The sequence below is a fragment of the Ovis canadensis genome, chromosome 15, assembly GCF_042477335.2.
Source record: "Ovis canadensis isolate MfBH-ARS-UI-01 breed Bighorn chromosome 15, ARS-UI_OviCan_v2, whole genome shotgun sequence".
Lineage (NCBI taxonomy): Eukaryota > Metazoa > Chordata > Mammalia > Artiodactyla > Bovidae > Ovis > Ovis canadensis.
In genome coordinates, this window is record NC_091259.1 from 32,629,628 (window position 1) to 32,656,338 (window position 26,711).

Sequence of the window (26,711 nt, forward strand, 5' to 3'; positions counted from 1 at the left end):
GTTTTCTGTTCTTGGACATCAAAGCTGGGGCTTAGGCACTGTGCTGGGGTCGCAGTGCGCGGGCTCTGGGGGAGAGGAGGTGAGTGAATAGGGCCGGACTGAATGGGCTTTGTGTGGCCGCTGGGGTCTGCCTGCTTTACGTGCTCTTTGACCCAGATATGATCTCATGGAGAGAGAGGGGCCCTGGCCATGGCCAGCCTGAAAACGCTCCCTGGCCTGACTCAACCCCCCCCTCACCCCCGCCCCGCCCCGCTGCCCCAGCCTCCCTCTCCAGGGCAGGGGGCTGGCCGCCCGCCTGCCTGTGGCCAGCCCAGGTGCAGCTGCCCTCAGCTCCAGCCTTCAGCCCAGGGCCACCTCCTCCAGGACTGGGCTTGCCCAGAGGATGTTCTGCTGGGCTCAGAGGAGGGGCTGGGCTGCTGGCAGGGCGGGGCAGGGGTTCCATTCCTCCTGACTGTGTCTCCGGGGACATTAGGTGGGAGGCTGCCCCTCCCCGCACACAGGCACACTATCCCTTCTTGGATGAGGCTGCTGGAGTTCTGGTGGGTTCTGGGGTCACACGGATCAACCTTAATGGCTCTCCTTTCAGCCGCTCTGAGGGGGCCCCTCCTGCCAGAGGTCGGAGCACCAAGCAGCAGAGCCAGCAGAGGCTTGCTGAAGACTCAGGTTGTGGCGGGGGAGCAGACTGTCCAGCTGAGTCCGAGGCCAGGGCGTTCCCCACCCAGGTCTACACTGCTGGGGCTTCTGCCTGGCCTCTCCGGGGCCCCTCGTCCCTACCAGGAAGGCAGGGAACTGAGGAGTACTGACCCCACGTGCTCTTCCTCTCTCCGTCCACCCTTGAGTTTGCAGCGGCCAGATGGATTTCCCAAAAATGCAAACAGCATCACGTCACTCCTTTGATTAAAGTCCCTCGTTACTCTGCAGATGGAGTTCTGACTCCTTCCTTAACAAGGTTTGCAAGACCCTCCATGAGAGAACCTCTGCCGGCCATCCCAGCCTCATCTCAGCATCGCACCCTGCCCTGCCCTTGTCCCCACCTCCCTGGCCCCTGTGCTCCAGACTGCAGAGGGCTTCTGGAAGACACTGAACTCTGTGCCCCGTGGGCCTTTGCTTGTGCCTTGTGCTCTGGGAACTGCATCACGCATACACACACTGGCCTCGCTTTGGTCTCGGCTCAGGTCCTGGGCAAACCCTAGTTTCCCAGGAAAGCTCTGCAAGGGGCCGCTGAGATGGGGTTCAGTCACCCCTTCCCTCCCTGGTCCCATTGTCCTCATGCGTTATGATAACTCACTTCCTTAACTGTCAACGTTGCCCCAATGCTAAGTTCCTTGAGAGGGGGCATTGTGTGTCTTCATATTCCCAGAGCCTGACGCTGTCCGGCATGTAGAAGGCCCCCAGTAAAGCTTTGCCAGATAAACAGATGGGAGAAGGAGGGAAGGAGAGACAGCATCAGCGGCTGAGGTCAGAGGTGCACACCCATGCCGCCCAGGCACCTCCATGAGCGTGCATGTCACCGTGTGCAGACTTCAGTGGAGGCGACCGTGCCTCCCCTCACACGTGCCCACGTCAGTTCAGAGAGACGCCTGAAGAGTCAGCACATAGCCATGTGCAGGGGAGGAGCAGTCAGCCCAGGACAGCAGTGCGTCTCAGCCTGGATATCGCTCTGGGTGCATGTGTACGCATGAGCACGTGGGTGTAGACACCTGGTCCCCAGCCACTTTGGGGAGAGGTTATCCCCCAACTCTTGCTGTGGCTCAGACCCAGGCCTGCCATTCCCCGCCTCCCCCCAACCCCAGCCCCTGCCCCTCACATGGGCTGGCGGGAGGGCAGGCTCTTCTCTGGGCTGTGTTTGCTCTCCGGGGGGGCGTCTCAGTGAAAGTGAACTCACTCATTTAAACCTGACTCTGCAGCCTTGCAGCCCCCTGCAGCGCTAATTACCCTGTAGCTCTAAACTGATTGCTGTACACTACGCTTAAGCCCTCCTTTATTTATTTACTGACTACATTAATAGGAAAGCCACTGCTTTCTGCAGCTCACAACTGTACCCGGCTGGCACCCCGTTCCTCTGCCACCGCCTCTCCTGGGGGGCGGGGGGTTGGGGGAGGGGTTGGTGATGCAGAGATACAGCCTGGAAGGCCCACCCTCTCCTGGAGATCCTGGGGCCACAATGTGAAAGTCACAGCTTCCGCCTCATACTCCCTGACCCGAGCAGGGGGCTGCTTCTCTTGTTCTGGCTCTTCAAAAGAGCAGGAGCCCAACACCCTGCTTCCCCAGGGGGGTCTGCTATTTGGGGGACTCTTGGAAGCCTCCCTTTCTTCATAGCTCCTGTGAGGTGCTGAGTGCTGGCCGCATTTTACGGGTGGGTAAACTGAGACTGTGACTCGTGGTGGTGGCCGGTGAAGGTGAGGCTGGAAGCCGAGATCTGTCATTCCATCAGCTCCGTCTCTTCTCTCCGCCAGGCCACCTCTCTAGGTGACACCCTCCCACTCCTGGCCCGATCAACCCAGGTTGGACCATTTCCATTTAGTGATATGTTTTCACAGCTTCTACTCCTGTGTTGAATCAAAGCCTTTATCTCCCAGCTTTTTCTGCCTCATTCACACGCCTGCCCAGAATTTGCTGGAAACCCGGGCCCTACAGCCTTTCCTTCACTCTCAGTAGCCTGTCCCAGGGCAGACCTAAGGCCAGCCTTAGCCAGAGGACCACGTCCCCCCTGCCATTCACACCTGGGTGGGTCTGGAGAGCGAAGCCAGCTGTGGGCTCCTGCAGGGTGGTGTCATCAGGCTGCCTGGCACTGTCTGCTTCACCAAGTGCCCTCAGGCCCCATGAGGCAGAGCTGAGCCCCGGCCTTGGGGCCTGGCAGCAAATGAAGCCCAGATGGGTCCCATCAGGGTGCAGCATATGGCCCCACAGAATCGAGCACCCAGCTCCACTCTGACTGATGTGTGGTGGCTGCTATTCTGGGCTCCCCCCAAGGAACAGGGGCAACTGAGTCCAGGCTGAAAGAATCTAGTGTCCAGAGTCAAGAGGACCTAGCTCTGAGGCCATTCATCGTGTGACCTAGACCGTAACTCCAAGCGACTCTGAGGTTCTCTGTCCTTAGTGTAAAATGGGGTACAGAAATGCCTGCCCTGTTTACCTTCAGGACATTGCCAACTGAAGCAAGGCATGTGAATCAGCTTTCTAAACACCACTTTGCTATAAAATGAAAGCATAAATTAGTGGGGGAGGGGGCAGTGGTGCTCATGGCCTGGGCATTCATTTCCAGAGCTAGGGCCCTGCAGCCAGGACCTGGAAGACTTGGGGTGGGTTCCTGGGCTCTCTGGCATCACTGGGACTCTATCACCACCTAGTGGACACTGACTGCAGGTGCCTCTACTGGGCAGGCAGGTCTGGAAAGTGACTGGGAAAGCACATCCCCTTGCAAGGAACTTGGGTTCTTGGGGGGCACCCTGTGCTATACCGAGTCTGAGGTAGGGCTTCCCAGTGGTGCTAGTAGTGAACAACCCGCCTGCCAATGCAGGAAATACAAGAGACGAGGGTTCGATCCCCAGGTTGGGAAGAACCCCTGGAGGAGGGCATGGCAACCCACTCCAGTGTTCTTGCCTGGAGAATCCCCATGGACAGAGGAGCCTGGCGGGCTACAGTCCATGGACCAGGTTGGGCTTCGTAAGAGGAGAAAGTGGTCCAGTTTTACACCAGAAAGGAAATGCTAAACTACTTGGGAGATGGTGCAGTTGGATTTTCCAGAAGTTCGCCCGAGTCAGTATTTCTTCCCCGATCCTTTTTCTCCTGGCTGAGCAACTGGCCTTGTCAAATCCAGCCCCTCCTGTCCCCAAAGGCTGCCATCAGCCAGCCCACACCCCAAGGATCCACGTGGCCTCATCTGACACTGAAGGAAGATCAGCCTCGAGGGGATCCAGCCCCTCAAAAGCTTTGCTGCTGGGAGAGAAGCAGGCAGGCCAGAGGGCTGCACAGGAGCTCAGAGGTCCCCAGCTCCACACTCGAGAGCCTGAGAGGGGACAGCAAAGCGCAAGGGGCGGTGGGACCAGCTCTTACTTCCTGAGAACCTTCAGAGAGCCTAGGAGAGCCGTCATGGAAGGTTGCTAAGGTCAGTTCCTGCCTCTAAATAGAACCGCCCTTCTCATACAGCGGGTTGACCTGTGCCTGTCCACAGCACCTCTCTGGCTGCTTAACGCCTGAGTTCTCTGGGAGGTAGTGGACTCTCCTTGGACATTGGGGTCTACAGGGTATTTGATTGGAAGTGATCTTAGGTTGGGTCATTTTGCCTCTCTTCTTGACTCTTGGCACCTCTGACCGTCTCAAACGGATTCAACGGAATGGTTTAGAAGACCCTTCCCAACGTGGCTCAGACGGTAAAGCGACTGTCTACGATGTGAGAGACCTGGGTTCAGCCCTTGGGTTGGGAATATTTCCTGGAGAAGGAAATGGCAACCCACTCCAGTACTCTTGCCTTGAAAATCCGATGGATGGAGAAGCTTGGTGCAGGCTACTGTCCATGGGGGTCGCAAAGAGTCGGGCACGACTGAGTGACTTCACTTCACTACCAACGCTAAACTTCCGAGATTCTATGACTCTTGCCAATTATGAAGATCCTCAGAGCAAAGGATACCTCTGGCTCCACATCAGCTGTTAGCGCTTGTTTCTCCCTCCGCCTGGATTGGGTGAGCCTCAGTTTAGAGCGAGCGTCTAGTGACACCAGGTGGTGAGAAGGGGGAAACGCACGTTTGGTGGTTGGTCTGATGGGCAGAGAAAGGAACAGGGAAGGGAGGGAGTCCAGAGGAGAGGAGCAGGAACCGGTTGGGGGTTGGACCACACAAGTTAGATTTGATTGATATCCACCTTATTCTCAGAAATCTCTTGCCATTTAGCATTCCTCTTTAACACCAGTTGTCCCAAGTGGCTGCACTTGACCTTTTCCCTTCACTCCCCAGAGCACAGCTGAGACCAGCCTGTAACATTTAAATTAGATTTCTCTGAAGTCTCAAGGACAACAACAGCAAATAAGCACCAAGAACAACATACCATTAGCCCAGCTCTCTGCCTGCCTGCCTTCATGAGACCATGCCATCTTTAATCCCTAGGACCAAGAAACCCAATAAAGTGAGACCCAGAGTGAGGCGTCTAATGGATTACATGTCCATCCTATTGAAGGTCAGCCCCTCCTCCTGGGCTCTGGGTCTCATCCTCCCTTTTTCTTCCAAACCCTTTGCTTTTGTACTTTTCTCTCTGCTGCACCCATTTTCCCCTTTTAACCAGATTATTCCCATCAGTATTACAAATATCTGTTATCAAAACTTCCCCTGACCCGAAGTCCCTCTTTAGTTACCAGCTGAATCCTTCTTTGAACAACAAAATTCTAGAGAGAATTTTGCCTATTCGCATTGCCTTCTGTCGTTTTTCTTACAACATTTTCCTGACCTGGGTTTTATCCCAGTTTTACTTCATTGAAATTGTCTTGTCAAGGTCATCAGTGGCTTCCAAGAGACTAAGGCCACTTTGCTGTCTCCATCTTGCTTGAGCTCTCAGCAGCTTTCTAGATCCCGGGCTCCTTTTGGAAGCACTTACTCTCCTGGCTTTAGCCTCTACCCCACAGCCTGCTGCTTCTCAGTCTCACTGACTCCTCTGCTGGAATTTTGGCTATAACAGTAGGCTATCTCTAGCTGCTCCCCTGACCTTCTTGCCCTAACTATCAACTGTCCCCTGTGGCATCCCCTTCCGTCACGTTTATACTTGCTAATGACTCCGAAATCTTTCTCCCTTGTCCTCAATTTTCCATTGAGTTCCCGACTCAGTTACTTAATTGACACAAACACTTTCATATCAAACAGGCATCTCAAACTTACCATGTCCTTATCAGAAAGCCTGTCAGTACGTATCCATGCCTGTTTCTTCCACTGGGTATATATTAAATAGGATAACACTAGTTGCAATAACAAAGAGATCCAAAACACACGATTCCTCCAATATGTCTTTGTGTGCTCACTCAGGCATGTCTGACTCTTTGTGGCCCCATGGACTGTAGACTGCTGGGCTCCTCTGCCCATGGAATTTTCCAGGCGAGAATGCTGGAGTAGCATGCTGTTGCCTACTCCAGGGGCCTCCAAGATGAGTTCATTTCTCACTCCTTTAGCTATCCGAAGGTGGATGATTGTGGTTGGCGGATGGCTCTTCCCTACAGTCCTGTGGTTCGGCCATCCCTGGAGGTCTTGTCATCGTCTTCATCTTCTTGAAGAAGGGAAGACAGAGTCTGAAGGGAGTTTTCCTGCTTTTTACAAGCCTTGGCCCGGTAACAATATGTATCTTTCCTGCTTCCGTTTCATTGGATTGTATTCTGTCACATGGCTACATCTAAGGGCAAGGGGAACAGGAAAATGCCTTTCAGCCACGTTCAGAGGGAGGAGAGTGAGCTTTGGTGGAAAGCTAGAGATTCCTTTAGCAATTGTCCTTCTCCTCTGTTTACACTCTTCTGCCTGCATGTAAGACATTCCCAAAGAAAAATAACCCCCAATTCTATCCTATCATTGCACCCATTCCAAAATGCGGGGTCTCTGGTTGATGTTCAGTCTTCACCATCAGCTCTGTGAACTAAAAGCAAGTTACGTGTATCCCACCCACATCCACGGGTACATGGCTAAAATAAATGACGACTGCCCATGCTATGCAGGAACCGGTTTTCTCCCCTTCTTGGTTTAAATTAAGGTTATAGTTCCCCAGCAGTTAGGTGTGGCCAGATGACTGATGGCTAACAATCACGTGGGTAGAAGTCATTTGTATTACTGTTGGGAAGAGGATTTTAAAGACAGTATCCCTTGTTGAAGTTTCCTGACGCTCTCTTGACACATCACTACAACTTGATGACTTAAACCAAGAGAAACTAGTTTTCCCACAGTTGTGGAAGACAGAAATCCAAGACCAAGGTGTCAGATGGCCACGTTCCCTCTTAAGACTCGAGGAGAGGATTTTTTGTCTCGTCTTCTAGCTCCTGAGGTGCCTGACATTCCCTGGCTTGTGGCAGCATCCCTGACTCTGTACGTGACCTTGGCCCTGTGTGTCTGTTTTGTTTCTGTCTCTTTTAAGGACACTCTCATTGGATTTGGAAAGTGAAAGTCACTCAGCCGTGTCTGACTCTTTGCCACCTGACCGACTATACAGTCATGGAATTCTCCAGGCCAGAATACTGGAGTGGATTGCCACTCCCTTCTCCAAGGGATCTTCCCAACCCAAGGATGGAACCCAGGTCTCCCACATTGCAGGTGGACTCTTTACCAGCTGAGCCACCAGGTAATCCCAAGAATTCTGGAGTGGGTAGCCTATTCCTTAGATCTTCCTGACCCAGGAATCAAACCAGAGTCTCCTACATTGCGGGCAGATTCTTTACCAGCTGAACTACCACCCCAAATCCAATATGAGCTCATCACCATCCTTATCCTAACCACATTTAAGACCCCATTTCCAAGTAAAGTCATATGCTGAGGTTACAGTGGACATTCTTGGGACGAAACCATCCAATCCACTACAGCCTGCTTTATAATAAAAATCCCCTTCTGCAATGGGAAGCAAGGGGCTCATCCAAGTCTCAAGACCACAGCGATGATGGAGGCCCTGTACACAGGTACGTGTGAAGGACCCCTGCCCCAGCAGTGGGGAATGTTCTGAATCTCTAGCTTGGGAGGAGTCGCTTTGTCCAATGTTCTCAGAAAGCCCTGGCTCCAGCCTCTGAGGAATCATTTCTTGACTGTTATCTATCCTGACCCATCTCAAGTGGTCCTGGGAGGTGGGCCTCCCTTAGGACAGTACCTCTTTCACCACCAGCACCAGCAGTACAAGTTCAGGGGGACTGAATATGATTTTAAGGTCTGAACTTCCAAGGCCTTTATTAGGCTGGGTTCATGGATTTTTTTGGCAATTCAATTTCTTAAAAAAACAGCCTTTAGATCTATTTGCTTCTAACCCATTCCTCATGCTGGCAGACACACCCAAATTTCTTTCTGACACACAGTTGTCAAAACTGCTTTTATCATTGATATTATTATTGTTATTAGTAGTTATTTTTCTTCTTCAAATCCAAGCCTGCTTGTGAACTTCCTGGTGGCTACCTGAGAGGGCTGGCTTGGGTGGAATCATAACACTCTTAATTTGATGTTTGCTGTGAAGCTGAATCCCTTTGTAAGAGAATTTTAAATAATGAACCTTTATTGCTTGAAGCCTTTCTCAGTCTTATTTCCTATAATTGCATAGGGCATAGAAACAATCAGCTTACCTACATCCCCAAACACACAACTATCTGGATACACCCTATTTTCTTGTATTTCTTCTTGGGAAGTTGTTAATAATATTTTGCTGTAAACACTGGAGAACAACCCACAAACTCTAACATACACTCTGGTCCTTCCCCCAAAATTTCTTTTAGAGCTAGAGACTCAATACATATTTGGTCTGTCTTTCAAGTTGTCTGGCAAGAGTTTTCCTAATTGTGTTATTTCTGCCTACCATGGGACTCCATCTTTCTAGCCAGCCATACTTCTCTCCTTGTTCAGTTCAGTCACTCAGTCGTGTCTGATTGTTTGCGACCCCACGAATCGCAGCACGCCAGGCCTCCCTGTCCATCACCAACTCCCGGAGTTCACTCAGACTCAGGTCCATCGAGTCAGTGATGCCATCCAGCCGTCTCATCCTCGGTCATCCCCTTCTCCTCCTTCCCCCAATCCCTCCCAGCATCAGGGTCTTTTCAAATGAGTCAGCTCTTTGCATCAGGTGGCCAAAGTATTGGAGTTTCAGCTTTGGCATTAGTCCTTCCAAAGAACACCTAGGACTGATCTCCTTTAGGATGGACTGGTTGGATCTCCTTGCAGTCCAAGGGACCCTCAAGAGTCTTCTCCAACACCACAGTTCAAAAGCATCAATTCTTTGACACTCAGCTTTCTTCACAGTCCAACTCTCACATCCATACATGACCACAGGAAAAACCATAGCCTTGACTAGACGGACCTTAGTTGGCAAAGTAATGTCTCTGCCTTTCAATATGCTATCTAGGTTGGTCATAACTTTCCTTCCAAGGAGTAAGCGTCTTTTAATTTCATGGCTGCAATCACCATCTGCAGTGATTTTGGAGCCTAAAAAAATAAAGTCAGCCACTGTTTCCACTGTTTCCCCATCTATTTCCTGTGAAGTGATGGGACAGACGCCATGATCTTAGCCACTGTCTATTTCCCTGTCCCGCCTTTCCCACTGTCCTTTACCAGCGTTCCCTGCCTCACTGCCTCCCATTGCTTCCCAGACAGAGCAGGCTTCTGTTTATGCTGGTCCCTCTGTCTAAGCCTATGCCAGGCTGCCTCCTGCATGTATAATTGAGGTCTCAGCTCAGACATTGCTTCTTGGTGGAGTCTTCCCTGACCATCCCATTCAAGTGTGTTTCTTCACAGCATTTACCACCACACAATATTATCTTCTTTATTTGCTTACTCATCATGGTCCAGGCCCCACTCCACTTGAGCGTGGGCTGTGTGAAAACCAGGATCCTGTTGGCTGTGTTTGCCCCTGCTGGTGTTAAGAACTGGGATTGCCATACAGCTGTTATGATGACAGACACCCATATTAATATATCATGTGTGCCAGACACTGGTTTAGTGTTTTACTGAAAACTTTTTTAATGAACAATTTCAAGATACACACAAGTAGAATAATACGACGAACCTCACAAAGCCCGTCACACAGATTCAACATTATCAAGAAGATACTCGCTTTATCTATCCTTCTTTCTCCCCTTCCTTCATTTCTCTTCCCCTTTCCTTGCTTCTGGTGAAGTTTTCTATAGAAAATCCCAGGCATTATGTCACTCCTCCCCCATCCCACTGTATCCTTCATTTTTTTAAAAGTCAATTTTTCTTATAGAATTTCAATGCCATTCATACACCTCAAAAAATTAGAAATGATTTCTTAGTATTATCACTCAGTCCATATTCATATTTCCTTGATTACCTTAAAAATAACTTTTTAATGTCGACCTGTTTGAAATAGGAACCAAGCTAGGCCCACACATTTGCTGTTTCTCCTAAATCTCTTTCTCCCTGTCTCCCATACTGCTGACTTGTTGAAGAAAGTGGTTATTATCATGAACTTTTCAGCTATGAGATGATGAAGGCTGGAAATGGGGCTGGATAATAGGGGTGAAAAGAAGGAAATGTTCTGAAGAGACCATGTGGAGTAGGGTCATCTGATGGACCCTGACTTGGGTCCATAGAGTGGAGACATCACTGCCCACTTGGAAGCACTCAGGAGCTATGAGAACAACAATCGCCTTGCTTCCCCTTAGAGGGGGACAGCTGAATGGAACCCTCAGATCAGCTAATTGTGTCTCTTGTTTTAGTCCCTTGCTCAGCCTCTCCCAGCTGGACAGAACATCTGTACAATCTTCCCACTTCTTCACAAAATTCCCTCTTTATCTTGCAGCCTCTGAAGCTTGTTGGGAAAGGGTCAGTTCCCACACACTGCACTTACTGTGGTTCTCACACCAACTGTGCACCCAAACTCACGGAGTTTCTTCTGCTTCTGTAAAATTATACTCAAATATCTGATTACTTATCCCAGGCCATTGGAATGAACACCTGTGGCCATAGGAATATGTATTTTAAAATCACTTTCTGGATGACCATGATGTAATTATGGACCTGGATCAGAAACTTTGTAGAATATACCAATGATGTGAGGCCTAAGATGAAATCCGTAAGGCAGTTTCTGCCAGCAAAGTCGCAGTTCCTCTGAGGTCAATCATCTCCCACATTTTTTGTTAAAAAATGATATGAAATTAAATTTTAATCATATACCTCAACATTTGGCTCAGATGGTAAAGAATCTGCCTGCAATGCAGGAGACCTAGTTCAGTCCCTGGGTCAGGAAGATCCCCTGGAGAAGGAAATGGTCACCCACTCCAGTATTCTTGCCTGGAGAATTCCATGGATAGAGGAGCCTGGCAAGCTACAGTCTATGGGGTTGCAAAGAGTCAGACACGACTTAGAAACTAATGCACATTATATACATGTACCACTGTAGTACCATATTAAGTACAAAAAACACTAAAGTAAAAAAAAATTATTTTAAGATTTAGCAAGTAAATAGAAGTTCAAATATTTACTTCTTGAAGCCCAGTGGGTTTTTTTGGATGCCTGCCCATCTGTGAACTACTGCTCTGGAATATTTTCAGCCAATTTTTATTTGCCCAAGTCTTCCTCCAAGGGGCCCATTTATGAGCTTCCAGATATCACTGAAAAACTCCTCTTTTCTATAACAGTCCTTGTCATAACCTTGAATCCTGCTTGGAGAGAGGTGTGTCTGGTTCACCTTGGTTGATTTTTTTTTTTCCCTCTACTGTTCAACCATGGAACCTTTCCAAATTAGTTGCTGAGCAGGCAAAAAAATTATGTCAGCTCTCCAGGTTTGATTGGACCCAAACCTTCCATTCCTCCTGTCATCTCTTGGATCTGAGGGGCCTCAGGACATGAAAATTTCCTAATGGATGTACCTAAGCCTAAAGAGGGAGAAAAGGTGATTAAGGGTCTAGACGAAAAAGAAGGTACATTGGGGTAAGGAAGACTAGAATTTGCCATTTCTAGAGCTCCTCCTTCTGTAGATCTAAGATTCTATCAGTATCATTTTCCATTAGCCTGAAAATCTTCCTTCAGTATTTCTTATACTACAGGTTTATTGGTAACAAATCCCCTCAGCTTTCATTTATATGAAAATACCTTTATTTCACCCTCATTTTTGAAGGCTATTTTTGCTGGAAAGGGAATTCTGTGTTGACAGTTATTTTATTTGTTTGTTTGGGGGTTTAAAGACATTATCCTTGATCTCCTGACCTCCACTGTTTCTGATGAGAACTCAGCCATTTATTGTGTCCGTGTTCTCCTGTGTATAACATGTCATTTTCCTTTGGATGATTTCACAGCTGGCACAAGTCTAACGATGATATTTCTGTTTCATTTAACCATGATAGTGGTTTAGTTGCTAAGTTGTATCTGGCTCTTTTGCGACTCCATGGACTATAGTCTGCCAGGCTAGAAGAGTTGATGCTTTTGAACTGTGGTGTTGGAGAAGACTCTTGAGAGTCCCTTGGAGAGCAAGGTGATCGAACCACTCAATCCTAAAGGAGATCAACCCTGAACATTCATTGGAAAGGCAAATGCTGAAGCTGAAGCTCCAACACTTTGGCCATCCCATGCAAAGACTTGGCTCTTTGGGAAAGACCCTGATGCTGGGAAAGATTGAGGGCAAGAGAAGAGGGCAACAGAAGATGAAATGGTTGAATGGCATCACTGACTCAATGGACATGAGTTTAAGCAACCTCTGGGAGATGGTGAAGGACAGGGAAGCCTGGCATGCTGCAGTTCATGGGGTTGCAAAGAGTCAGACATGACTTAGCAACTAAAGAAGCAAGCAAGCAAGCAAGCAACTATGATATGCCTTGTTGTGACTTGGAAGTTTGCTGAGCTTTTGAATCTGTAGGTTGATATATTACATCAAATTTAGGGAAGTTTTATCATTTTTATTCATATATCTTTTTCTATACTATTCTCTTCCTCTTTTCCTTCAGGGATTCTAATTATGTAAATGTTAGCTTTATATTTTCCAACAGATTACTGAGGCTCTGTTCATTTTGTTTCAACCTTTTTTTCTCTCTTTTCTTTGAGTTGGGTCATTTTTACAGCTCCTTCTCCAAGTTCAGGGACCCTTATTCCTGCCATCTCCAATCTACTGTTAAAACAATTCAGTGAATTCTTCACTTTAGATATTATATTTTTGGTTTAGAATTTCTCTTTAAAAAGTCTTCTTTTTGAGATTCCTTGTTTGCTATTCATCAAGACTGTGTTTTCCTTTATCTACTTGAATAAATTTATTAGTGTTTTGCTGAAAGTTTTACTTTTGTTTTAGCCTTGAAGGATTCATTAACAAAAAAAAAAACTACTCAGTACATACATAAATAATTTCAATTTTTTATAGATTACCTGACTCTATTTCAATATACAGCCATTAAAAGAAAAGAAATAGAAACAATAGAGAGAAGTAACAGTGGATACATCACCAAATTGGGCCAAGCTAAATGCAGACTTAGACAGTGGGCTGGGAAGTCCTTTGTTAAAAGCAATCTGGAGTCCCAGTTGGGAAAGTGTCCTGGGCAGTACTTCCATCCCATGACTCAGACTTCAAATTGCAGTTTTGGGGCTCTGGCTTATAATCCCAAACCACAAAGTGATATCATCATCAATTCATGTGCAAAAGTGCAACTCTGGTTTTACATTAACCATTTTACAATGCTGTTTGTTTCATCTTATAAGTTACAGGGTTTAGTTAGACCCCGGGGGTTGACCAGACCCTTAGGGGCTCAGGAATTCCAAGACACACTTCTTTTCTTGTCTAAAGTGCTGCCTGGCTTGCTGTGCTTGCAGGCAGTCATGGAATCTGGACAGTATCCAGGCAGATCAGAAGCAGATCAGAGGCTTCTAAAGCCTGAACAAGACTTCCTCCATTTTAATTTCCCTATCACAATTGCACTCATCTCACACGCTAGTAAAGTAATGCTCAATATTCTCCAAACCAGGCTTCAGCAATACGTGAACCATGAACTTCCTGATGTTCAAGCTGGTTTTAGAAAAGGCAGAGGAACCAGAGATCAAATTGCCGACATCTTCTGGATCATCAAAAAAGCAAGAGAGTTCCAGAAAAATATCTATTTCTGCTTTATTGACTATGCCAAAGCCTTTGACTGTGTGGATCACAAGAAACTGTGGAAAATTCTGAAAGAGATGGGAATACCAGACCACCTGACCTGCCTCTTGAGAAACTTGTATTCAGGTCAGAAAGCAACAGTTATAACTGGACATGGAACAACAAACTGGTTCCAAATAGGAAAAGGAGTACGTCAAGGCTGTATATTGTCACCCTGCTTCTTTAACTTCTATGCAGAGTACATCATGAGAAACGCTGGGCTGGAAAAATCACAAGCTGGAATCAAGATTGCCAGGAGAAATATTAGTAACCTCAGATATGCAGATGATACCACCCTTATGGCAGAAAGTGAAGAGGAACTAAAAAACCTCTTGATGAAAGTGAAAGAGGAGAGTAAAAAAGTTGGCTTAAAGCTCAACATTCAGCAAACGAAGATCATGGCATCTGGTCCCATCACTTCATAGGAAATAGATGGGGAAACAGTGGAAAGAGTGTCAGACTTTATTTTGGGGGGCTCCAAAATCACTGCAGATGGTGATTGCAGCCATGAAATTAAAAGACGCTTACTCCTTGGAAGGAAAGTTATGACCAACCTTGATAGCATATTGAAAGGCAGAGACATTACTTTGCCAACTAAGGTCCGTCTAGTCAAGGCTATGGTTTTTCCTGTGGTCATGTATGGATGTGAGAGTTGGACTGTGAAGAAAGCTGAGCGCCAAAGAATTGATGCTTTTGAACTGTGGTGTTGGAGAAGACTCTTGAGAGTCCCTTGGACTGCAAGGAGATCCAACCAGTCCATCCTAAAGGAGATCAATCCTGGGTGTTCTTTGGAAGGACTAGCGCTAAAGCTGAAACTCCAATACTTTGGTCACCTGATGTGAAGAGTTGACTTATTGGAAAAGACTCTGATGCTGGGAGGGATTGGGGGCAGGAGGAGAAGGGGACAACCGAGGATGAGATGGCTGGATGGCATCACCAACTCAATGGACGTGAGTTTGAGTGAATTCCAGGAGTTGGTGATGGACAGGGAGGTCTGGTGTCCTGCAATTCGTGAGGTCGCAAAGAGTCGGACATGAGTGAGTGACTGAACTGAACTGAACAATTATAACTGCTTTAAAATGTCCTGGTCTGCTAATTTCAATTGCTAGACCATTTCAGAGTCTGTTTCCATTGATAGCATTGATTTTTACGGATAACATTTTTCTGTTTTTTGGTGATTCACCATCTGGTGATTTTTTATTGTAGGCTAGATTTTGTGGGTAATCGATCAGAAGGAGTCTGGATTATGTTGTTCTCCTTTAAAGAGTGTTGTATTTTGTTCTGACAGGTAATTAATTTATCAGAGGCTTTCCTTGACCCTGTCAAGGCTTGGTTTTAGGCTTTGTTAGGGTGAGGCTTCCCTGGTGGCTCAGAGGTTAAAGCGTCTGCCTCCAAAGCGGGAGACCTGGGTTTGATCCCTGGGTCGGGAAGACCCCCTGGAGAAGGAAATGGCAACCCACTCCAGTATTCTTGCCTAGAGAATCCCATGGATGGAGGAACCTGGTAGGCTACAGTCCACGGGGTCGCAAAGAGTTGGACACGACTGAGCGACTTAGCTTGCTTACTTACTTAGGGTGCATCTAAAGTAGCCTTTATTCCAGGGTATAATCCCTCTTCCCAAAGCATAACTTTCTGGCATCTCAACTGTATGCTGAAGTAGTACATTCTGTAACAAGAAGTCCTCTCCACTGTGACTGGAACATGAACTCCCAGCACTGTGTGACTGATCTGAGTGAGAGCAGTGAGTGGTCCTGAAGAGAGATCTTAGCTCCCCGCCCAGGAACTGGATCTGGGTCACCTGGGTGAAAACCAAGAATCCTAGCCACTAGACTGCAAGGGGCTAGAGGCTGGAAGAAAAGTGACCCTGGCTGTTACCCCTGTTTGAAAGAAAGAATGTTTCAAGAAGGCAAAAACTGTAAAAACAGGTATAAAATTTATTAGTAGAGGGCACAGCACAATGTATGGGAGAGCACACAGATAAAAACAGTTTATTTAAGATGGAAACAGGGCAGAGACACACCCGGAGAGAAAGGGTGTGAGTATCCTCTGCAATGAGGACAGGGGTAGTAAGTCAGAAGCTAGGCAGAGATATACATCTGGAGAGAAAGGGTGTGGGCATCTTCTGCAATGAGGAGAGGGGTAGTAAGTCAGAAGCTAGGCAGACACACACCTGGAGAGAAAGGGCATGGGCATCCTCTGCAATGAAGAGAGATGTAGTAAGTCAGAAGCTAGGCAGAGACATACATCCGGAGAGAAAGGGTGTGGGCATCCTCTGCAATGAGGAGAGGGGCAGTAAGTCAGAAGCTAGGCAGAGACACACACCCAGAGAGAAAGGGTGTGGGCATCTCTGCAATGAGGAGAGGGGTAGTAAGTCAGAAGCTAGGCAGAGATATACATCTGGAGAGAAAGGGTGTGGGCATCCTCTGCAATGAGGAGGAGTATAATAAAGAGGGAATGTAAACCACTTATATAGGACAGTCTTTCCAGGTCTTTGTTTCCCTTTGGCTAATTATGTTGTTTCTTCCTTCACATCTGACTGCTCCTTGGACACTCTGAAAGATATGTGCGCAACTTTTTTCTAAGATGGATCTCACCACAGAGGCCTGTGAATGCATAGCCACACTTATTATGGGGTGGGCCCCTCCCATTTTGACCGCCAAGAAGCCTTCCTACTCATGTGTAGACAGGAAAGTCTGTATTGACCTCTGGAGAAGGCACCTTATCTCTTTGTTTTAGCAGAGCTCAGCTTTCGCCACTAGCTTTGTCCTTGGAGTGTTTGGGTGAGACTAAAGCTTAAATTCTACTCCACTTGATAAACAACAGCTGTCTGGCCCAGGGGCCGCCTATCTCCTACATCATGACCTCTAGTGTTTCCATTCAGCTTTCAACTCCATAGCAGCCAGATTGTTCCAGTCTCAGCCTGTGCAGGGTCAGCCCAGTTCTTGACCGAAACTGACAGGGAACCCCTGTTACGGGTGAAATTGTGCTCCTCCCAAAAGATACACTGAAGTCTTAGCCCCTAATACTTAAAAATGTGACTTCTTTCCAAATAAATTTTGGAGATGAGGTTTTCATAAAGGTGGTTGTTGTTGTTATTCAGCTGCTAAGTCATGTCTTTCTAGCCCCCTGGACCGTAGCTTGCCAGGCCTCCCTATCCCTCACTGTCTCCTAGACAAGTTCATGTCCTTTGACTTGGTGATGCTATCCAATCATTTCATCCTTCATAAAGGTAATTAAGCTAAAATGAGGTCATCAGAGTGAGTCCTAATCCAACAGAACTAGTGCCCCTTATAAAAAAGTATATTGGGGGCTTCCTTGGTGGAGCAGTGGTAAAGAGTCTGCTTGTCTACGTGGGGGACATGGGTTTGATCCCTGGTCTGGGAAGATCCCACAAGCCTTGGAGCGACTGAGCCCATGTCTGCCACAAGAGAAGCCTGCACCCCACAACCGGAGAGGAGCCCCCCTCACCACAGCCAGAGAAAACTCAGCACAGACAGAAGTGAATCAATCAATGCAATCTGTTTCAAAAAGGATTTCAGACAGAGAGACACGTGCACAGTGAGAAAGCCACATGAAGGATGAAGGAAGGAATCAAGAGAGAGATCTTGAAGCCAGTGGATGTCAAAGAGTGACCAGTGGGAGGCACGAGAGATTCTCTCTCGCGACTCTCAGAAGGCACTAACACTGATGACGCCTTGATTTCAGGCTTCCAGCCCCCAGAATTATGAAAGAATGAATTTCTGTTATTTAAGGCATCCAGTTAGCGGTTCTTTGTTAAGGCAGCCCCAGAAAATGAATATGTGTCCACGTAGAATTCGGGAGCCCCCTTTATGTGACTCCCTCCGCACTGGCCACTAACCCCACAAGTTCCGTTTGCTCCAGCAGCTCCAAACTCTGCTCCTGGCTTCTTCAGCTCAGCAGGATGCTTGGAGTCTTCCTGGTTCCCACTCCTTCGTGCTGCAGTCAGGACATTTGTCCCCAGGCGGTCAGCTCGTGAGGGCTGGGCTCGCTTTCGGTGTTCTCCTTCTCTGAGGAATTGCAGCTGTGCACTGCCTATGGTCCAGTGCCTGAAAACACTTGTGTCATTTTGTCCAGGCTGTTTATGGTGAAAGGCAGCTCCAATATTTGTTACTGGCCAGAAGTGAAATTTCTGTTCTAAGTTCTTTGAATCTATTCATTTAATCTTCCCAACAACTCTGTGGGAGTAAGTTACTGTCCTCATGAGTTCTAGATTAAAAAAAAAAAAACAAAAAAAAAAAAACCAGAGGCAAAAAGGAAAAAGATTAAATAAGTTGTCCAAGAGTATATCTTTTAAGTGGTGGAGCTAGATTCTGAATCTAGGCAGTTTAGCTGCCAAATCTATGCTCAGTGAGTGCACCTATTTTGAATAAGTGAGTAGATAGCTGTCTCTTTTACCTTTTATCCATTTGCCTTCTGTTCCACCTGTTTTGTAAAATTCCAATACTACATCAGCCCAGTATCTTCACTTTTCCTGGAACCAGACTTCTAAGAACACTGGGGGAAAAAAAATACTTCTGGGAAGAATAAACTTTTATCGAGAATAAACTCTTATCCAGTTACCCAGGGCTTTGAAAATACCTAATAATTCTGTATGTCCCCAGTGTTTGCCCTCCATTTGCTGTTCATTCTCACCTCGAATTTCAAACATCTGTACCTCTGTACTTGTTAGTTTCAAGAAAAACACCATTTCCAGCCGTGAACTCAGTTCCTTACTCATTCCTGTCAATCTGGCTTGTATTGGCACCCATTCTTGCCTTTTCTTCTGCTGTCAAAATATTTAGTGTTTCTCTGCCTGTCTAAGGCTTATCCGCTTTTAGCTGCTGCCCTACATCTTTCTTCCCCTTCACAGCCACGCTCTGGAAGTGCTGTTTACACCCTCTGCCTACATTTCTTCATCTTCCTTTCACCCAGCTCAATCTGGTGGCTGTACTTATAACTTCATTCCTTTACTAATGTCAGCATTTATTTTTATCTGTTTCACCCTTTTGCTTTCTTTAAATGTGTTGAATCTTTTTCACTGATTGATTTGAATGCTTCATTCATGATTTGTCTTGTTTATTAATATGGATATTTAGAATCATGAACTTTCCCCTGTTTTATCTGTCTTATAGATACTTATCTGCAGAATTCCTTCCTAAACAGTTTTTTCTTCTATAGAGTTTAAAGTTTTTGTTTTGATTTTCTCATCGATCCAAAAGTGTTTATCAGATACTTTAAAAATTTTTAAATAATTTTATTTATTTGTTTTTGGCTGTGCTGGATCTTTGTGGCTGTGGGGGCTTTACTCTAATGGTGGAGAACTGGGGCCACTCTCTAGTTGCAGAGCACGGACTTCTCACTGTGGTGGCTTCTCTTACTGTGGACCACGGGCTCTAGGGAGCTTGGGGGCTCAGTGGTTGCGACCCCCCGCCCCCAGCCCTAGAGTGTGCAGGCTCGATAGCTGTGGCACATGAGCTTGGTTGTACCAGAGAATTATAAAATTTCCCCAAAGTAGAAATAATATAAAGTAATACACTCTGTTCAAAACACCATAACATAGATACCAGTTATAAAACCGGAAAACAAGAGGCTCTACCACACAGAAGGATCTACATTTTCTGGGGCTTCCCTGGAGGCTCAGTGGTAAAGACTCTGCCTGCCAATGTAGGGGACACGGGAGGATGCTACATGCCTCGGAGTAAATAAGCCTGTGAGTCCCAGCTACTGAGCACACACAGATGTGATGGCTTCAGAGCCCAGAACATCCTGAGGAGCAGAAGAGTGATTTCCCTTGCTCCTGAGTGGGCAATGGAAATGAGAAAAAGAGAGAGAGATATCCAGGCATGGAGGTTGGGAAAAGGTGTTGCAACCCTTGTTAATCAGTGAGCTGGGACCAGATTATGCAACAAGATCTCATTCGATGCCAACAGCCTGGATGAAAAACAGTGCCAGCTCCCGTGCCTGGCACCAAGTAAGTTCCCCACCCTCACCCCTGGCAAAGGAAGACTACATAATTGAGATAAAATGTCTACCATTTGCATGGGGCTTCGAGAAGAAATTTAGTTCAGTCATAGAACAATTTTGTACACTTGTCTTATAACATCTGTAGCTCCCGCTGAGATCTCTCTGTGAGCTCTAGAACTTTATCCAGGTTAGATTAGATTTTTCAGTTTTAAGTTGAGTGTGCTCAAAACAAAACCCATCTCCTCTCATCATCTTACCCTCCTCACTCCCCAACTAAAACCTTCTTGTCTTCCCTGTTTTACTAAATACTATCAACATTTATTCAGTTGTCTAGGACAGAAACCAGGGTGTTGTGTTGGGGGGGAGCGTAGTTCAGAAAACACTAAAAATTAAAAGCTAACTAAGACATCTGATCCAGGGCTTCCTTAGTGGCTCAGAAGGTAAAGAATCTGCCTGCAATGCAGGAGACCTGGATTTGACTCCTGCGTTGGGAAGATCCCCTTGAGGAGGGCATGGCAACCCACCCCAGTATTCCTGCCTGGAGAATTCCCATGGACAGAGGAGCCTGGTGGGCTAGAGCCCATGGGGTCACAAAGAGTCGGACATGCCTGAGTGACTAAGCACAAGACATCTCATCCTAGGATCACTCATTTATACTGGGGCTTTGCTGGAGATTGCATTTAAAAATTAGGCGTGCTTTTTAAATAGTTTGAAAAATCACTGTAGAAGGGGATACAATAAATGGAGCAAAAGAGACTAACACTTCCAAACAAGCCAAAGCCACTGAAAAGCCTGGGGGCTGGGGAAGAGAACCGAGCAGTGAATGGCCAAAGGGAGGCAGGTTCAGGAATCATCCTTTGTTGGCTGCTCTGGCCTTCATTCCAGTGTTTGTTCTGAGGGCTGGGGGGAGGACAAAGTCTGAGCCCCGCAAAGAAGGCCCCAGGGAATCAGTTTGCCTGCTGCTCCTTCCTGGACAAAACTCACTGCTCTTCATGGCTCTTCAGGAACGCAAGGAGCCTGATGTCTACCAGGAGAATTTTGAGCCCACATCCTACCTGGAGTATTACAGGATGAACCAGGATCCCATCGGTGATGAAGTCCTCCATTTCCTGCTAAAACACTACAACGCCACCTTTAAATCAGGTGCTGGTCTCCTTCAGCCCTGGGGGAGGTTTGTGGGAGGAAGGGTGGCCACGCAAATTTTAAATCAGATGCTGGTTTTCTTTCATTGTAGGGCAGTCTTCGAGTGGGAATGGGAAAGGATGGCCAGACCATTAATAGCAACTTGGGATCTTCAGAGGGTATGGCTCTGCCCTATAGGAAGATTTTATTAAAAAAAAAATTTTTTTTTTCTTGCAGCATGTGGGTTTCCTCTAACTGCAAGGAGCTGGGGCTACTCTTCGTTGAGGTGCACAGGCTTCTCACTGCGGTGGCTACTCTTGTTGCAGAGCATGGCGTCTGGGCACTTGGGCTCAGCAGCTGCAGTTCGAGGGTTCAGATGCCCCACGGCATGTGGAATATTCCCCGGTCATAGACTGAACCCGTGTCCCCTGCATTGGCAGGGGGATTACCAAAGAAGTTAGGAAGAGTTTAGATACACTTGCTGTATGGTACATGGTGGTATCCTCTCAAAGTTCCTGAGGTCAGATTTTCCTCTTCCCATAAAGCCTGAGAGCTGTGGTCTTTGATCATCCTGAGTAGGCCTGTCTTCTCCCTATCCCTTGCAAGGGAAACCTGAAGGGCATCCGAAAGTGTAGGGAAGCTTTGGTCTCGTTTGGGGTGGGCTTTGCCCTTCTGCCTGATCTCCACTGTGGCCCATGCAAACATCATGGGTGGTTGGCTCTCAGATTTGCACCTCCCTCCATCACTACTGCCCCAGGGAAGTATAGTGCTAGGCTGACTGGACCACTAAAATCAAATGCTGGGTATCTTTTCATCATTCATATGGGAAGAAAACATAACCCAGTAGCCAGAATTTCTCCAATTAAAATTTTCTGGCATCAAATTTTCTTAAGCCTTTGATGCCTACTTCAATTTATTTGCTACTGTACCCTACAGATATAACAACATACAGACAAACACGTGTAGAAGCAGATTAGCTGGCTCATCTCAGCAGTCAGTCAGGACCAGCTGGTTTTCTGTCCTCTTGGCCTTGTTGTTTATCTTGGAAGCCCCCTGTGTGTGTGCTCAGTTGTTCAGTTGTGTCTGACTCTGTGTGACCCCATGGACTGTAGCCTGCCAGCCTCCTCTGTCCATGGGATTCTCCAGGCAAGAATACTGGAGTGGGTTGCCATGCTCTTCTCCAGGGGATCTTTTGGACCCAGGGATCAAATCGACATCTCTTATGTCTATCTGTATTGGCAGGAGGGTTTTTTGTTTTTGCTTTTTACCATTACTGCCACCTGGGAAGCCCCTGGAAGCTCCTTGCCAAGGTCCAAACACTCTTGATATTTTGTGTCAACCAGTCTCTTGTGGATGGAGAGAAACAAAACAGGAAGGGGAGGCCAAGTATTCTTCACAGGCCCTGTTTTCTGCTTTTAGTCCCCAAACGGCCAAGCACGTTTCTGGGATACAGTTGATACTCAATAAATGTTTGCTGGTTGATCTTTGGAACATTACATGTGGTCTCAGTGGGGCCACAGGGCACATGAACAAAGAGTGCTTGGGACAGGGAAACCAGTGTACTCAAGAATTGAATCAGCTTTCTCCTTTGGACACTTTTTAAAAATTCAGTTAATTTATGTATTTCATTGCTACATGTGGGCTTTCTCTAGCTGCAGAGAGCAGGGGCTGCTCTCTAATTGTCCTGTGTGGGCTTCTTTTGTTGTGGAGCACAGGCTCTAGGGCACACAGGCTCAATGGCTGTGGCTTGAGGGCTTAGTTGCCCCATAATATGTAAAATCTTCCGGGATCAGGGATCAAACTGTGTCCCCTGCACTGGCAGATGGATTCTTAATGACTGGACCACCAGGCAAGTCCTGGACACTTTACAGTGGTAAATTGGTAGGTGAAATGTCAACGCTGGTTCTTTAACACTCTACCCCTAAACAAGCTCCCTTGTTCCTAACACTCCCTTCCTGCAAAAACTCTCCATGCTCAGTGTGCTGGAGCTGTTAGTGCAGCAAGGTTCCCGGTCCTGGAGGTTACATGCCCTGATGGTCAACTCCCTGTGCCATCTCCCAGTGGAGCAAAAAGAGCAGAACCTTTTGGGAAGTGTGGGCCTTGGAGCCCTGCTGCTGCTGCTAAGTTGCTTCAGTCATGTCCGACTATGTACGACCCCAGAGACGGCAGCCCACTAGGCTCCTCTGTCTCTGGGATTCTCCAGGCAAGAACACTGAAGTGGGTTGCCATTTCCTTCTCCAATGCATGAAAGTGAAAAGTCAAAGTGAAGTCGCTCAGTCGTGTCTGACTCTTAGCGACCCCATGGACTGCAGCCTACCAGGCTCCTCTGTCCATGGGATTTTCCAGGCAAGAGTACTGGAGTTGGGTGTCATTGCCTTCTCCCAGGTACTAATGATTCAGAAGAAATATTCCTAATCCAAAACAGGTGGGCTGGAAGGGAAACTCCTGATTGACATCGGCTCCGGGCCCACCATCTACCAGTTCCCCTCTGCCTGTGAGTCTTTCCAAGAGATCGTCGCCACCGACTACACAGACAAGAACCTCCAGGAGCTGGAGAAGTGGCTGAAGAAGATGCCGGGGGCGTTTGACTGGTCTCCAGTGGTGAAATACGTGTGTGAGCTTGAGGGGAACAGGTAAGTGGGCTGTTGCATGTTTTCAGATCTGCATGGTTTTCACTTAGCTCCTAATCAAGAGTTTTCCATGGAGTTTGTGTATAAATGGCAAGGCAGATGGAGACTAAGAAGGAAGGAAGTCAGTGGAACCCCAAGAAGAAAGGAGGAAGAGTGAGATATGAATCCTATAAAGACCAAAAGGGGCAATAGGAAGAGCCGGCTAGAGACAAACCTGGAGCCAGGAAGAAACATCACCGAGGTCCACAAGGAAGCCAAGGTCTGAGTCCAAGCAGGAGAACCCTCCCGGCTGCCTCCTTTCTGGTTGGCTGGTGCCCTGTTGTTCCAGTTACAACCTCCAGGGAGCTCTAAACTTGTGGAATCTTTTTGTGGATCACAGGAGATAAGGGTTAGAATTAAGACAATCTTACATGGCAAGTGGAACAGAATTTACTTACCTTGTATATTTTCATTTAATTTCAAGGCACCAGGAAGATCCACCATAACCCTTCCACTCGGCAAATATCACCCTCCCTAGTTAAGATGGTTGAAGTTGTGCATTAGTTTCTTATTCCTTCTGCTTAAAACTATGATTTCTTTCTTACTTTTTAAACATTGAGGTATAGTTAATTTACAGTGTTGTGTTAGTTTCAAGTATATAACCAAGGACTGAAGCTGAAGCTGAAACTCCAATATTTGGGCCACCCGATGCAAAGAGCCGACTCATTGGAAAAGACCCTGATGCTGAGAAAGATTGAGGGCAGAAGGAGAGGGGGCAACAGAGGATAAGATGATTGGATGGCATCACTAACTCAACAGACATGAGTTTGAGCAAACTCTGGGAGACAGTGAAAGACAGGGTGGCCTGGCATGCTGCAGTTCGTGAGGTCAGACAAAGAGTCAGACATGACTTGGTGACTGAACAAAACTATGATTCCATACACATATACTTATATGTATATATATATATTCTTTTCAGATTCTTTTCTATTATGGGTCATTTAGGTTATTAAAGATACTGAGTATAGTTCCCTGCACTCTAAGTAGGTCTTTGTTGTTTACCTGTTTTATATACAGCAGAGGGTATATGTTAAGACAATGTGTTTTAAAAAATACAGAGCTGGAAAGAGCAGGCCTTTAAGTGCTAGTACTTACTCATACTGCAGAATGCATGTGGCCCACATCCTGGGAACAGGCATAGGTAAGAAGGGAATGTGTGAGTCGAGGAGGAGGTTGAATGGAGTGGCCAGGGGCCCCCCACAATGTCCCCCAAACTCACACTGTAGTCTTGCTTCTCTGAGTCCAGGCAGAGATTCTGTTTCTGGGGGCACTTGCCGGGTCATGTGAGATACGGGCTAGCAGAGAGAGAACGGGCTAACCACCAGGGGCGCAGGGCCGGAAGGGGGCCCCTGAGCCATGACCCCAGGGTGGGCAGGTGCTGGGCTTCACTTTGTCCCCAGCTGGTCTCTCTATGGGACTCAGTTTCCTCATCTGTAGAACTGGCAGCCTGTGCTCTGGGAGCCCATACGCCAGGCAGAGGATGGCTGAGAGTGACGTGAGTGGTCCATGTGATGAGCGTGACCCAGCCGGCCTCTCTCTTTCTTCCCTTCCATCCAGAGACAAGTGGGCAGAGAAGGAGGAGCGCGTAAGGAGAGCCGTCACCCGGGTGCTCAAGTGTGATGTCCTGAAAGAACAACCCCTGGAGCCCGCGGTCCTGCCCCCCGCCGACGGCCTCATCTCCTCCCTGTGTCTTGAGGCTGCCTGCCCCACCCCGCAGGCCTGCCGGGATGCCCTGCGCCACCTCAGGACCCTGCTCCGGCCCGGGGGCCATCTGGTGCTGAGCGGGAGCTTCGAGTCCACCTTCTTCATGGTGGGGGACAAGAGGTTCCCCACTCTGCCCCTGAATGAGAAATTCCTGCGGGAGGCCCTGCAGGAGGCCGGCTTCATCATTGAGAAGCTGGAGAAGGTCGCTCGGGCCGCTGAGACCCATGTGGATAATCGCACTGACTACACAGGGCTGTTCTTCCTGGTGGCCCAGAGAGGGGACTAGAGGCAGCGGCTTGGAGGAGCGGGTGGTCAGGGGGCGGGCTTGGGACCACCCCTCTGCCACCTCGTTTGTGTTTCTCTCCATTTCGCCAGCTTCACATCTAATGCTTGCTGGCAAATGATCGCCAGGTCAATCGGGATGCTTCTCCCAGAGATGTTTATAATGTATTCCACTAATGGCCCCAAGCTGGGAAAAAGAATTGGACCAGAGAAATAAAGCTGCACCTCCTTCCTTCTGGGCTCCTTCAGGGTTGCATGGAATGAAGTGGGAAGGACCCTTCCCCGCTCTCTGATTTTAGGCAATTCAGACTGCACGCCTTCTGAGCTCAGTCTCCACCTCCCTCCCCATGCCTGCTAATCCTGCAGCCCTGCCCCTTGAAATGGAAAGCACATGCATGGATTTTGATCCTTGGCTCTCTGATTCAACTTGCTCTTGTGACTTTAGGTGGGCACCTAATATCTCAGAACCTTAGTTTCCCCATCGCTGAAATGGAAATCATCACACCTCTCCCCAGGGTTTCTGTAACACCCAAAAGGTATAACATGAATACCCTTGGTAAATAACCATGTGAACAAGTGAAGTCGCTCAGTTGTGTCTGACTCTCTGTGACCCCATGGACTGTAGCCTACCCGGCTCCTCTGTCCATGGGATTTTCCAGGCAATAGTACTGGAGTGGATTGCCATTTCCTTCCCCAGGGGATCTTCCCAACCCAGGGATCGAACCCGGGTCTCCCGCATTGTAGACAGACGCTTTACCGTCTGAGCCACCAGGGAAGTCCAAGCTTGTGTGTTTTTTAAGCTTGGCTGACCTTGTAGAGACCTTGTCACAGGATGTGATAAGATGGCATAAGGAGTTCTGAAGAGAGCTAGAGAAGTTGTTTTCCTTCGCTGTCCAGTGAACCCCACCTAACCCCGTCTGGGGCAGGGATGGGACACAAGGAAAAGACTTTTTGAGGGAAGTAGGGAGCAAATCGGTGAAAGGGTGACCAAGAGTAAGCCAAGTGAAGGAGTCGCGGTGAAGGGCAGGAGCTTCTGGTACAGGTACTGAGACCCAGAGGGGAGACAACATACTGTGCTGGGTGAACTTCAAGAAAAACTGAAGACAGGAACTTCCCTGGTGGTCCACTGGCTAAGACTCTGCACTCCCAATGCAGAGGGTCCGGGTTCAATCCCTGGTTAGGGAACTA

At 47.6% G+C, this 26,711-nt stretch overlaps 1 protein-coding gene and 1 non-coding gene across 4 annotated transcripts; both read left to right on the plus strand.

Annotated features, from left to right (window-relative positions):
* The first annotated feature begins 4,435 nt into the window (after window positions 1-4,435).
* Window positions 4,436-26,104, plus strand: LOC138421165 (nicotinamide N-methyltransferase-like). Of its 3 annotated transcripts, none has more exons than XM_069555068.1 (5): window positions 4,436-4,682; window positions 5,103-5,172; window positions 20,751-20,889; window positions 23,294-23,501; window positions 25,095-26,104. In XM_069555068.1, exons 2-5 carry the CDS (start codon window positions 5,146-5,148, stop codon window positions 25,525-25,527), a joined length of 807 nt encoding a protein of 268 aa, XP_069411169.1. In that variant the 5' UTR covers window positions 4,436-4,682; window positions 5,103-5,145; the 3' UTR covers window positions 25,528-26,104. The 3 variants fall into 3 exon arrangements, with proteins under 3 accessions (XP_069411169.1, XP_069411171.1, XP_069411170.1); XM_069555070.1 differs by lacking the exons at window positions 4,436-4,682; window positions 5,103-5,172 and adding exons at window positions 6,422-7,302; window positions 20,981-21,047; XM_069555069.1 differs by lacking the exons at window positions 4,436-4,682; window positions 5,103-5,172 and adding an exon at window positions 7,099-7,302.
* A 531-nt stretch (window positions 26,105-26,635) lies between these two features.
* Window positions 26,636-26,708, plus strand: TRNAG-CCC (transfer RNA glycine (anticodon CCC)). The gene has a single exon. It is a non-coding gene; the product is annotated as a tRNA-Gly (tRNA).
* The last annotated feature ends 3 nt before the right edge of the window (window positions 26,709-26,711 follow it).

What these genes read in the sequence shown, in the direction of transcription:
- LOC138421165 (XM_069555068.1), top strand. Translation starts at nt 5,146, where the DNA reads ATGGATTACATGTCCATCCTATTGAAG. An exon ending in ACATGTCCATCCTATTGAAG is followed by an intron (nt 5,173 to 20,750) that starts GTCAGCCCCTCC and finishes ATGGCTCTTCAG; the next exon opens with GAACGCAAGGAGCCTGATGT. An exon ending in TGTGAGCTTGAGGGGAACAG is followed by an intron (nt 23,502 to 25,094) that starts GTAAGTGGGCTG and finishes CCTTCCATCCAG; the next exon opens with AGACAAGTGGGCAGAGAAGG.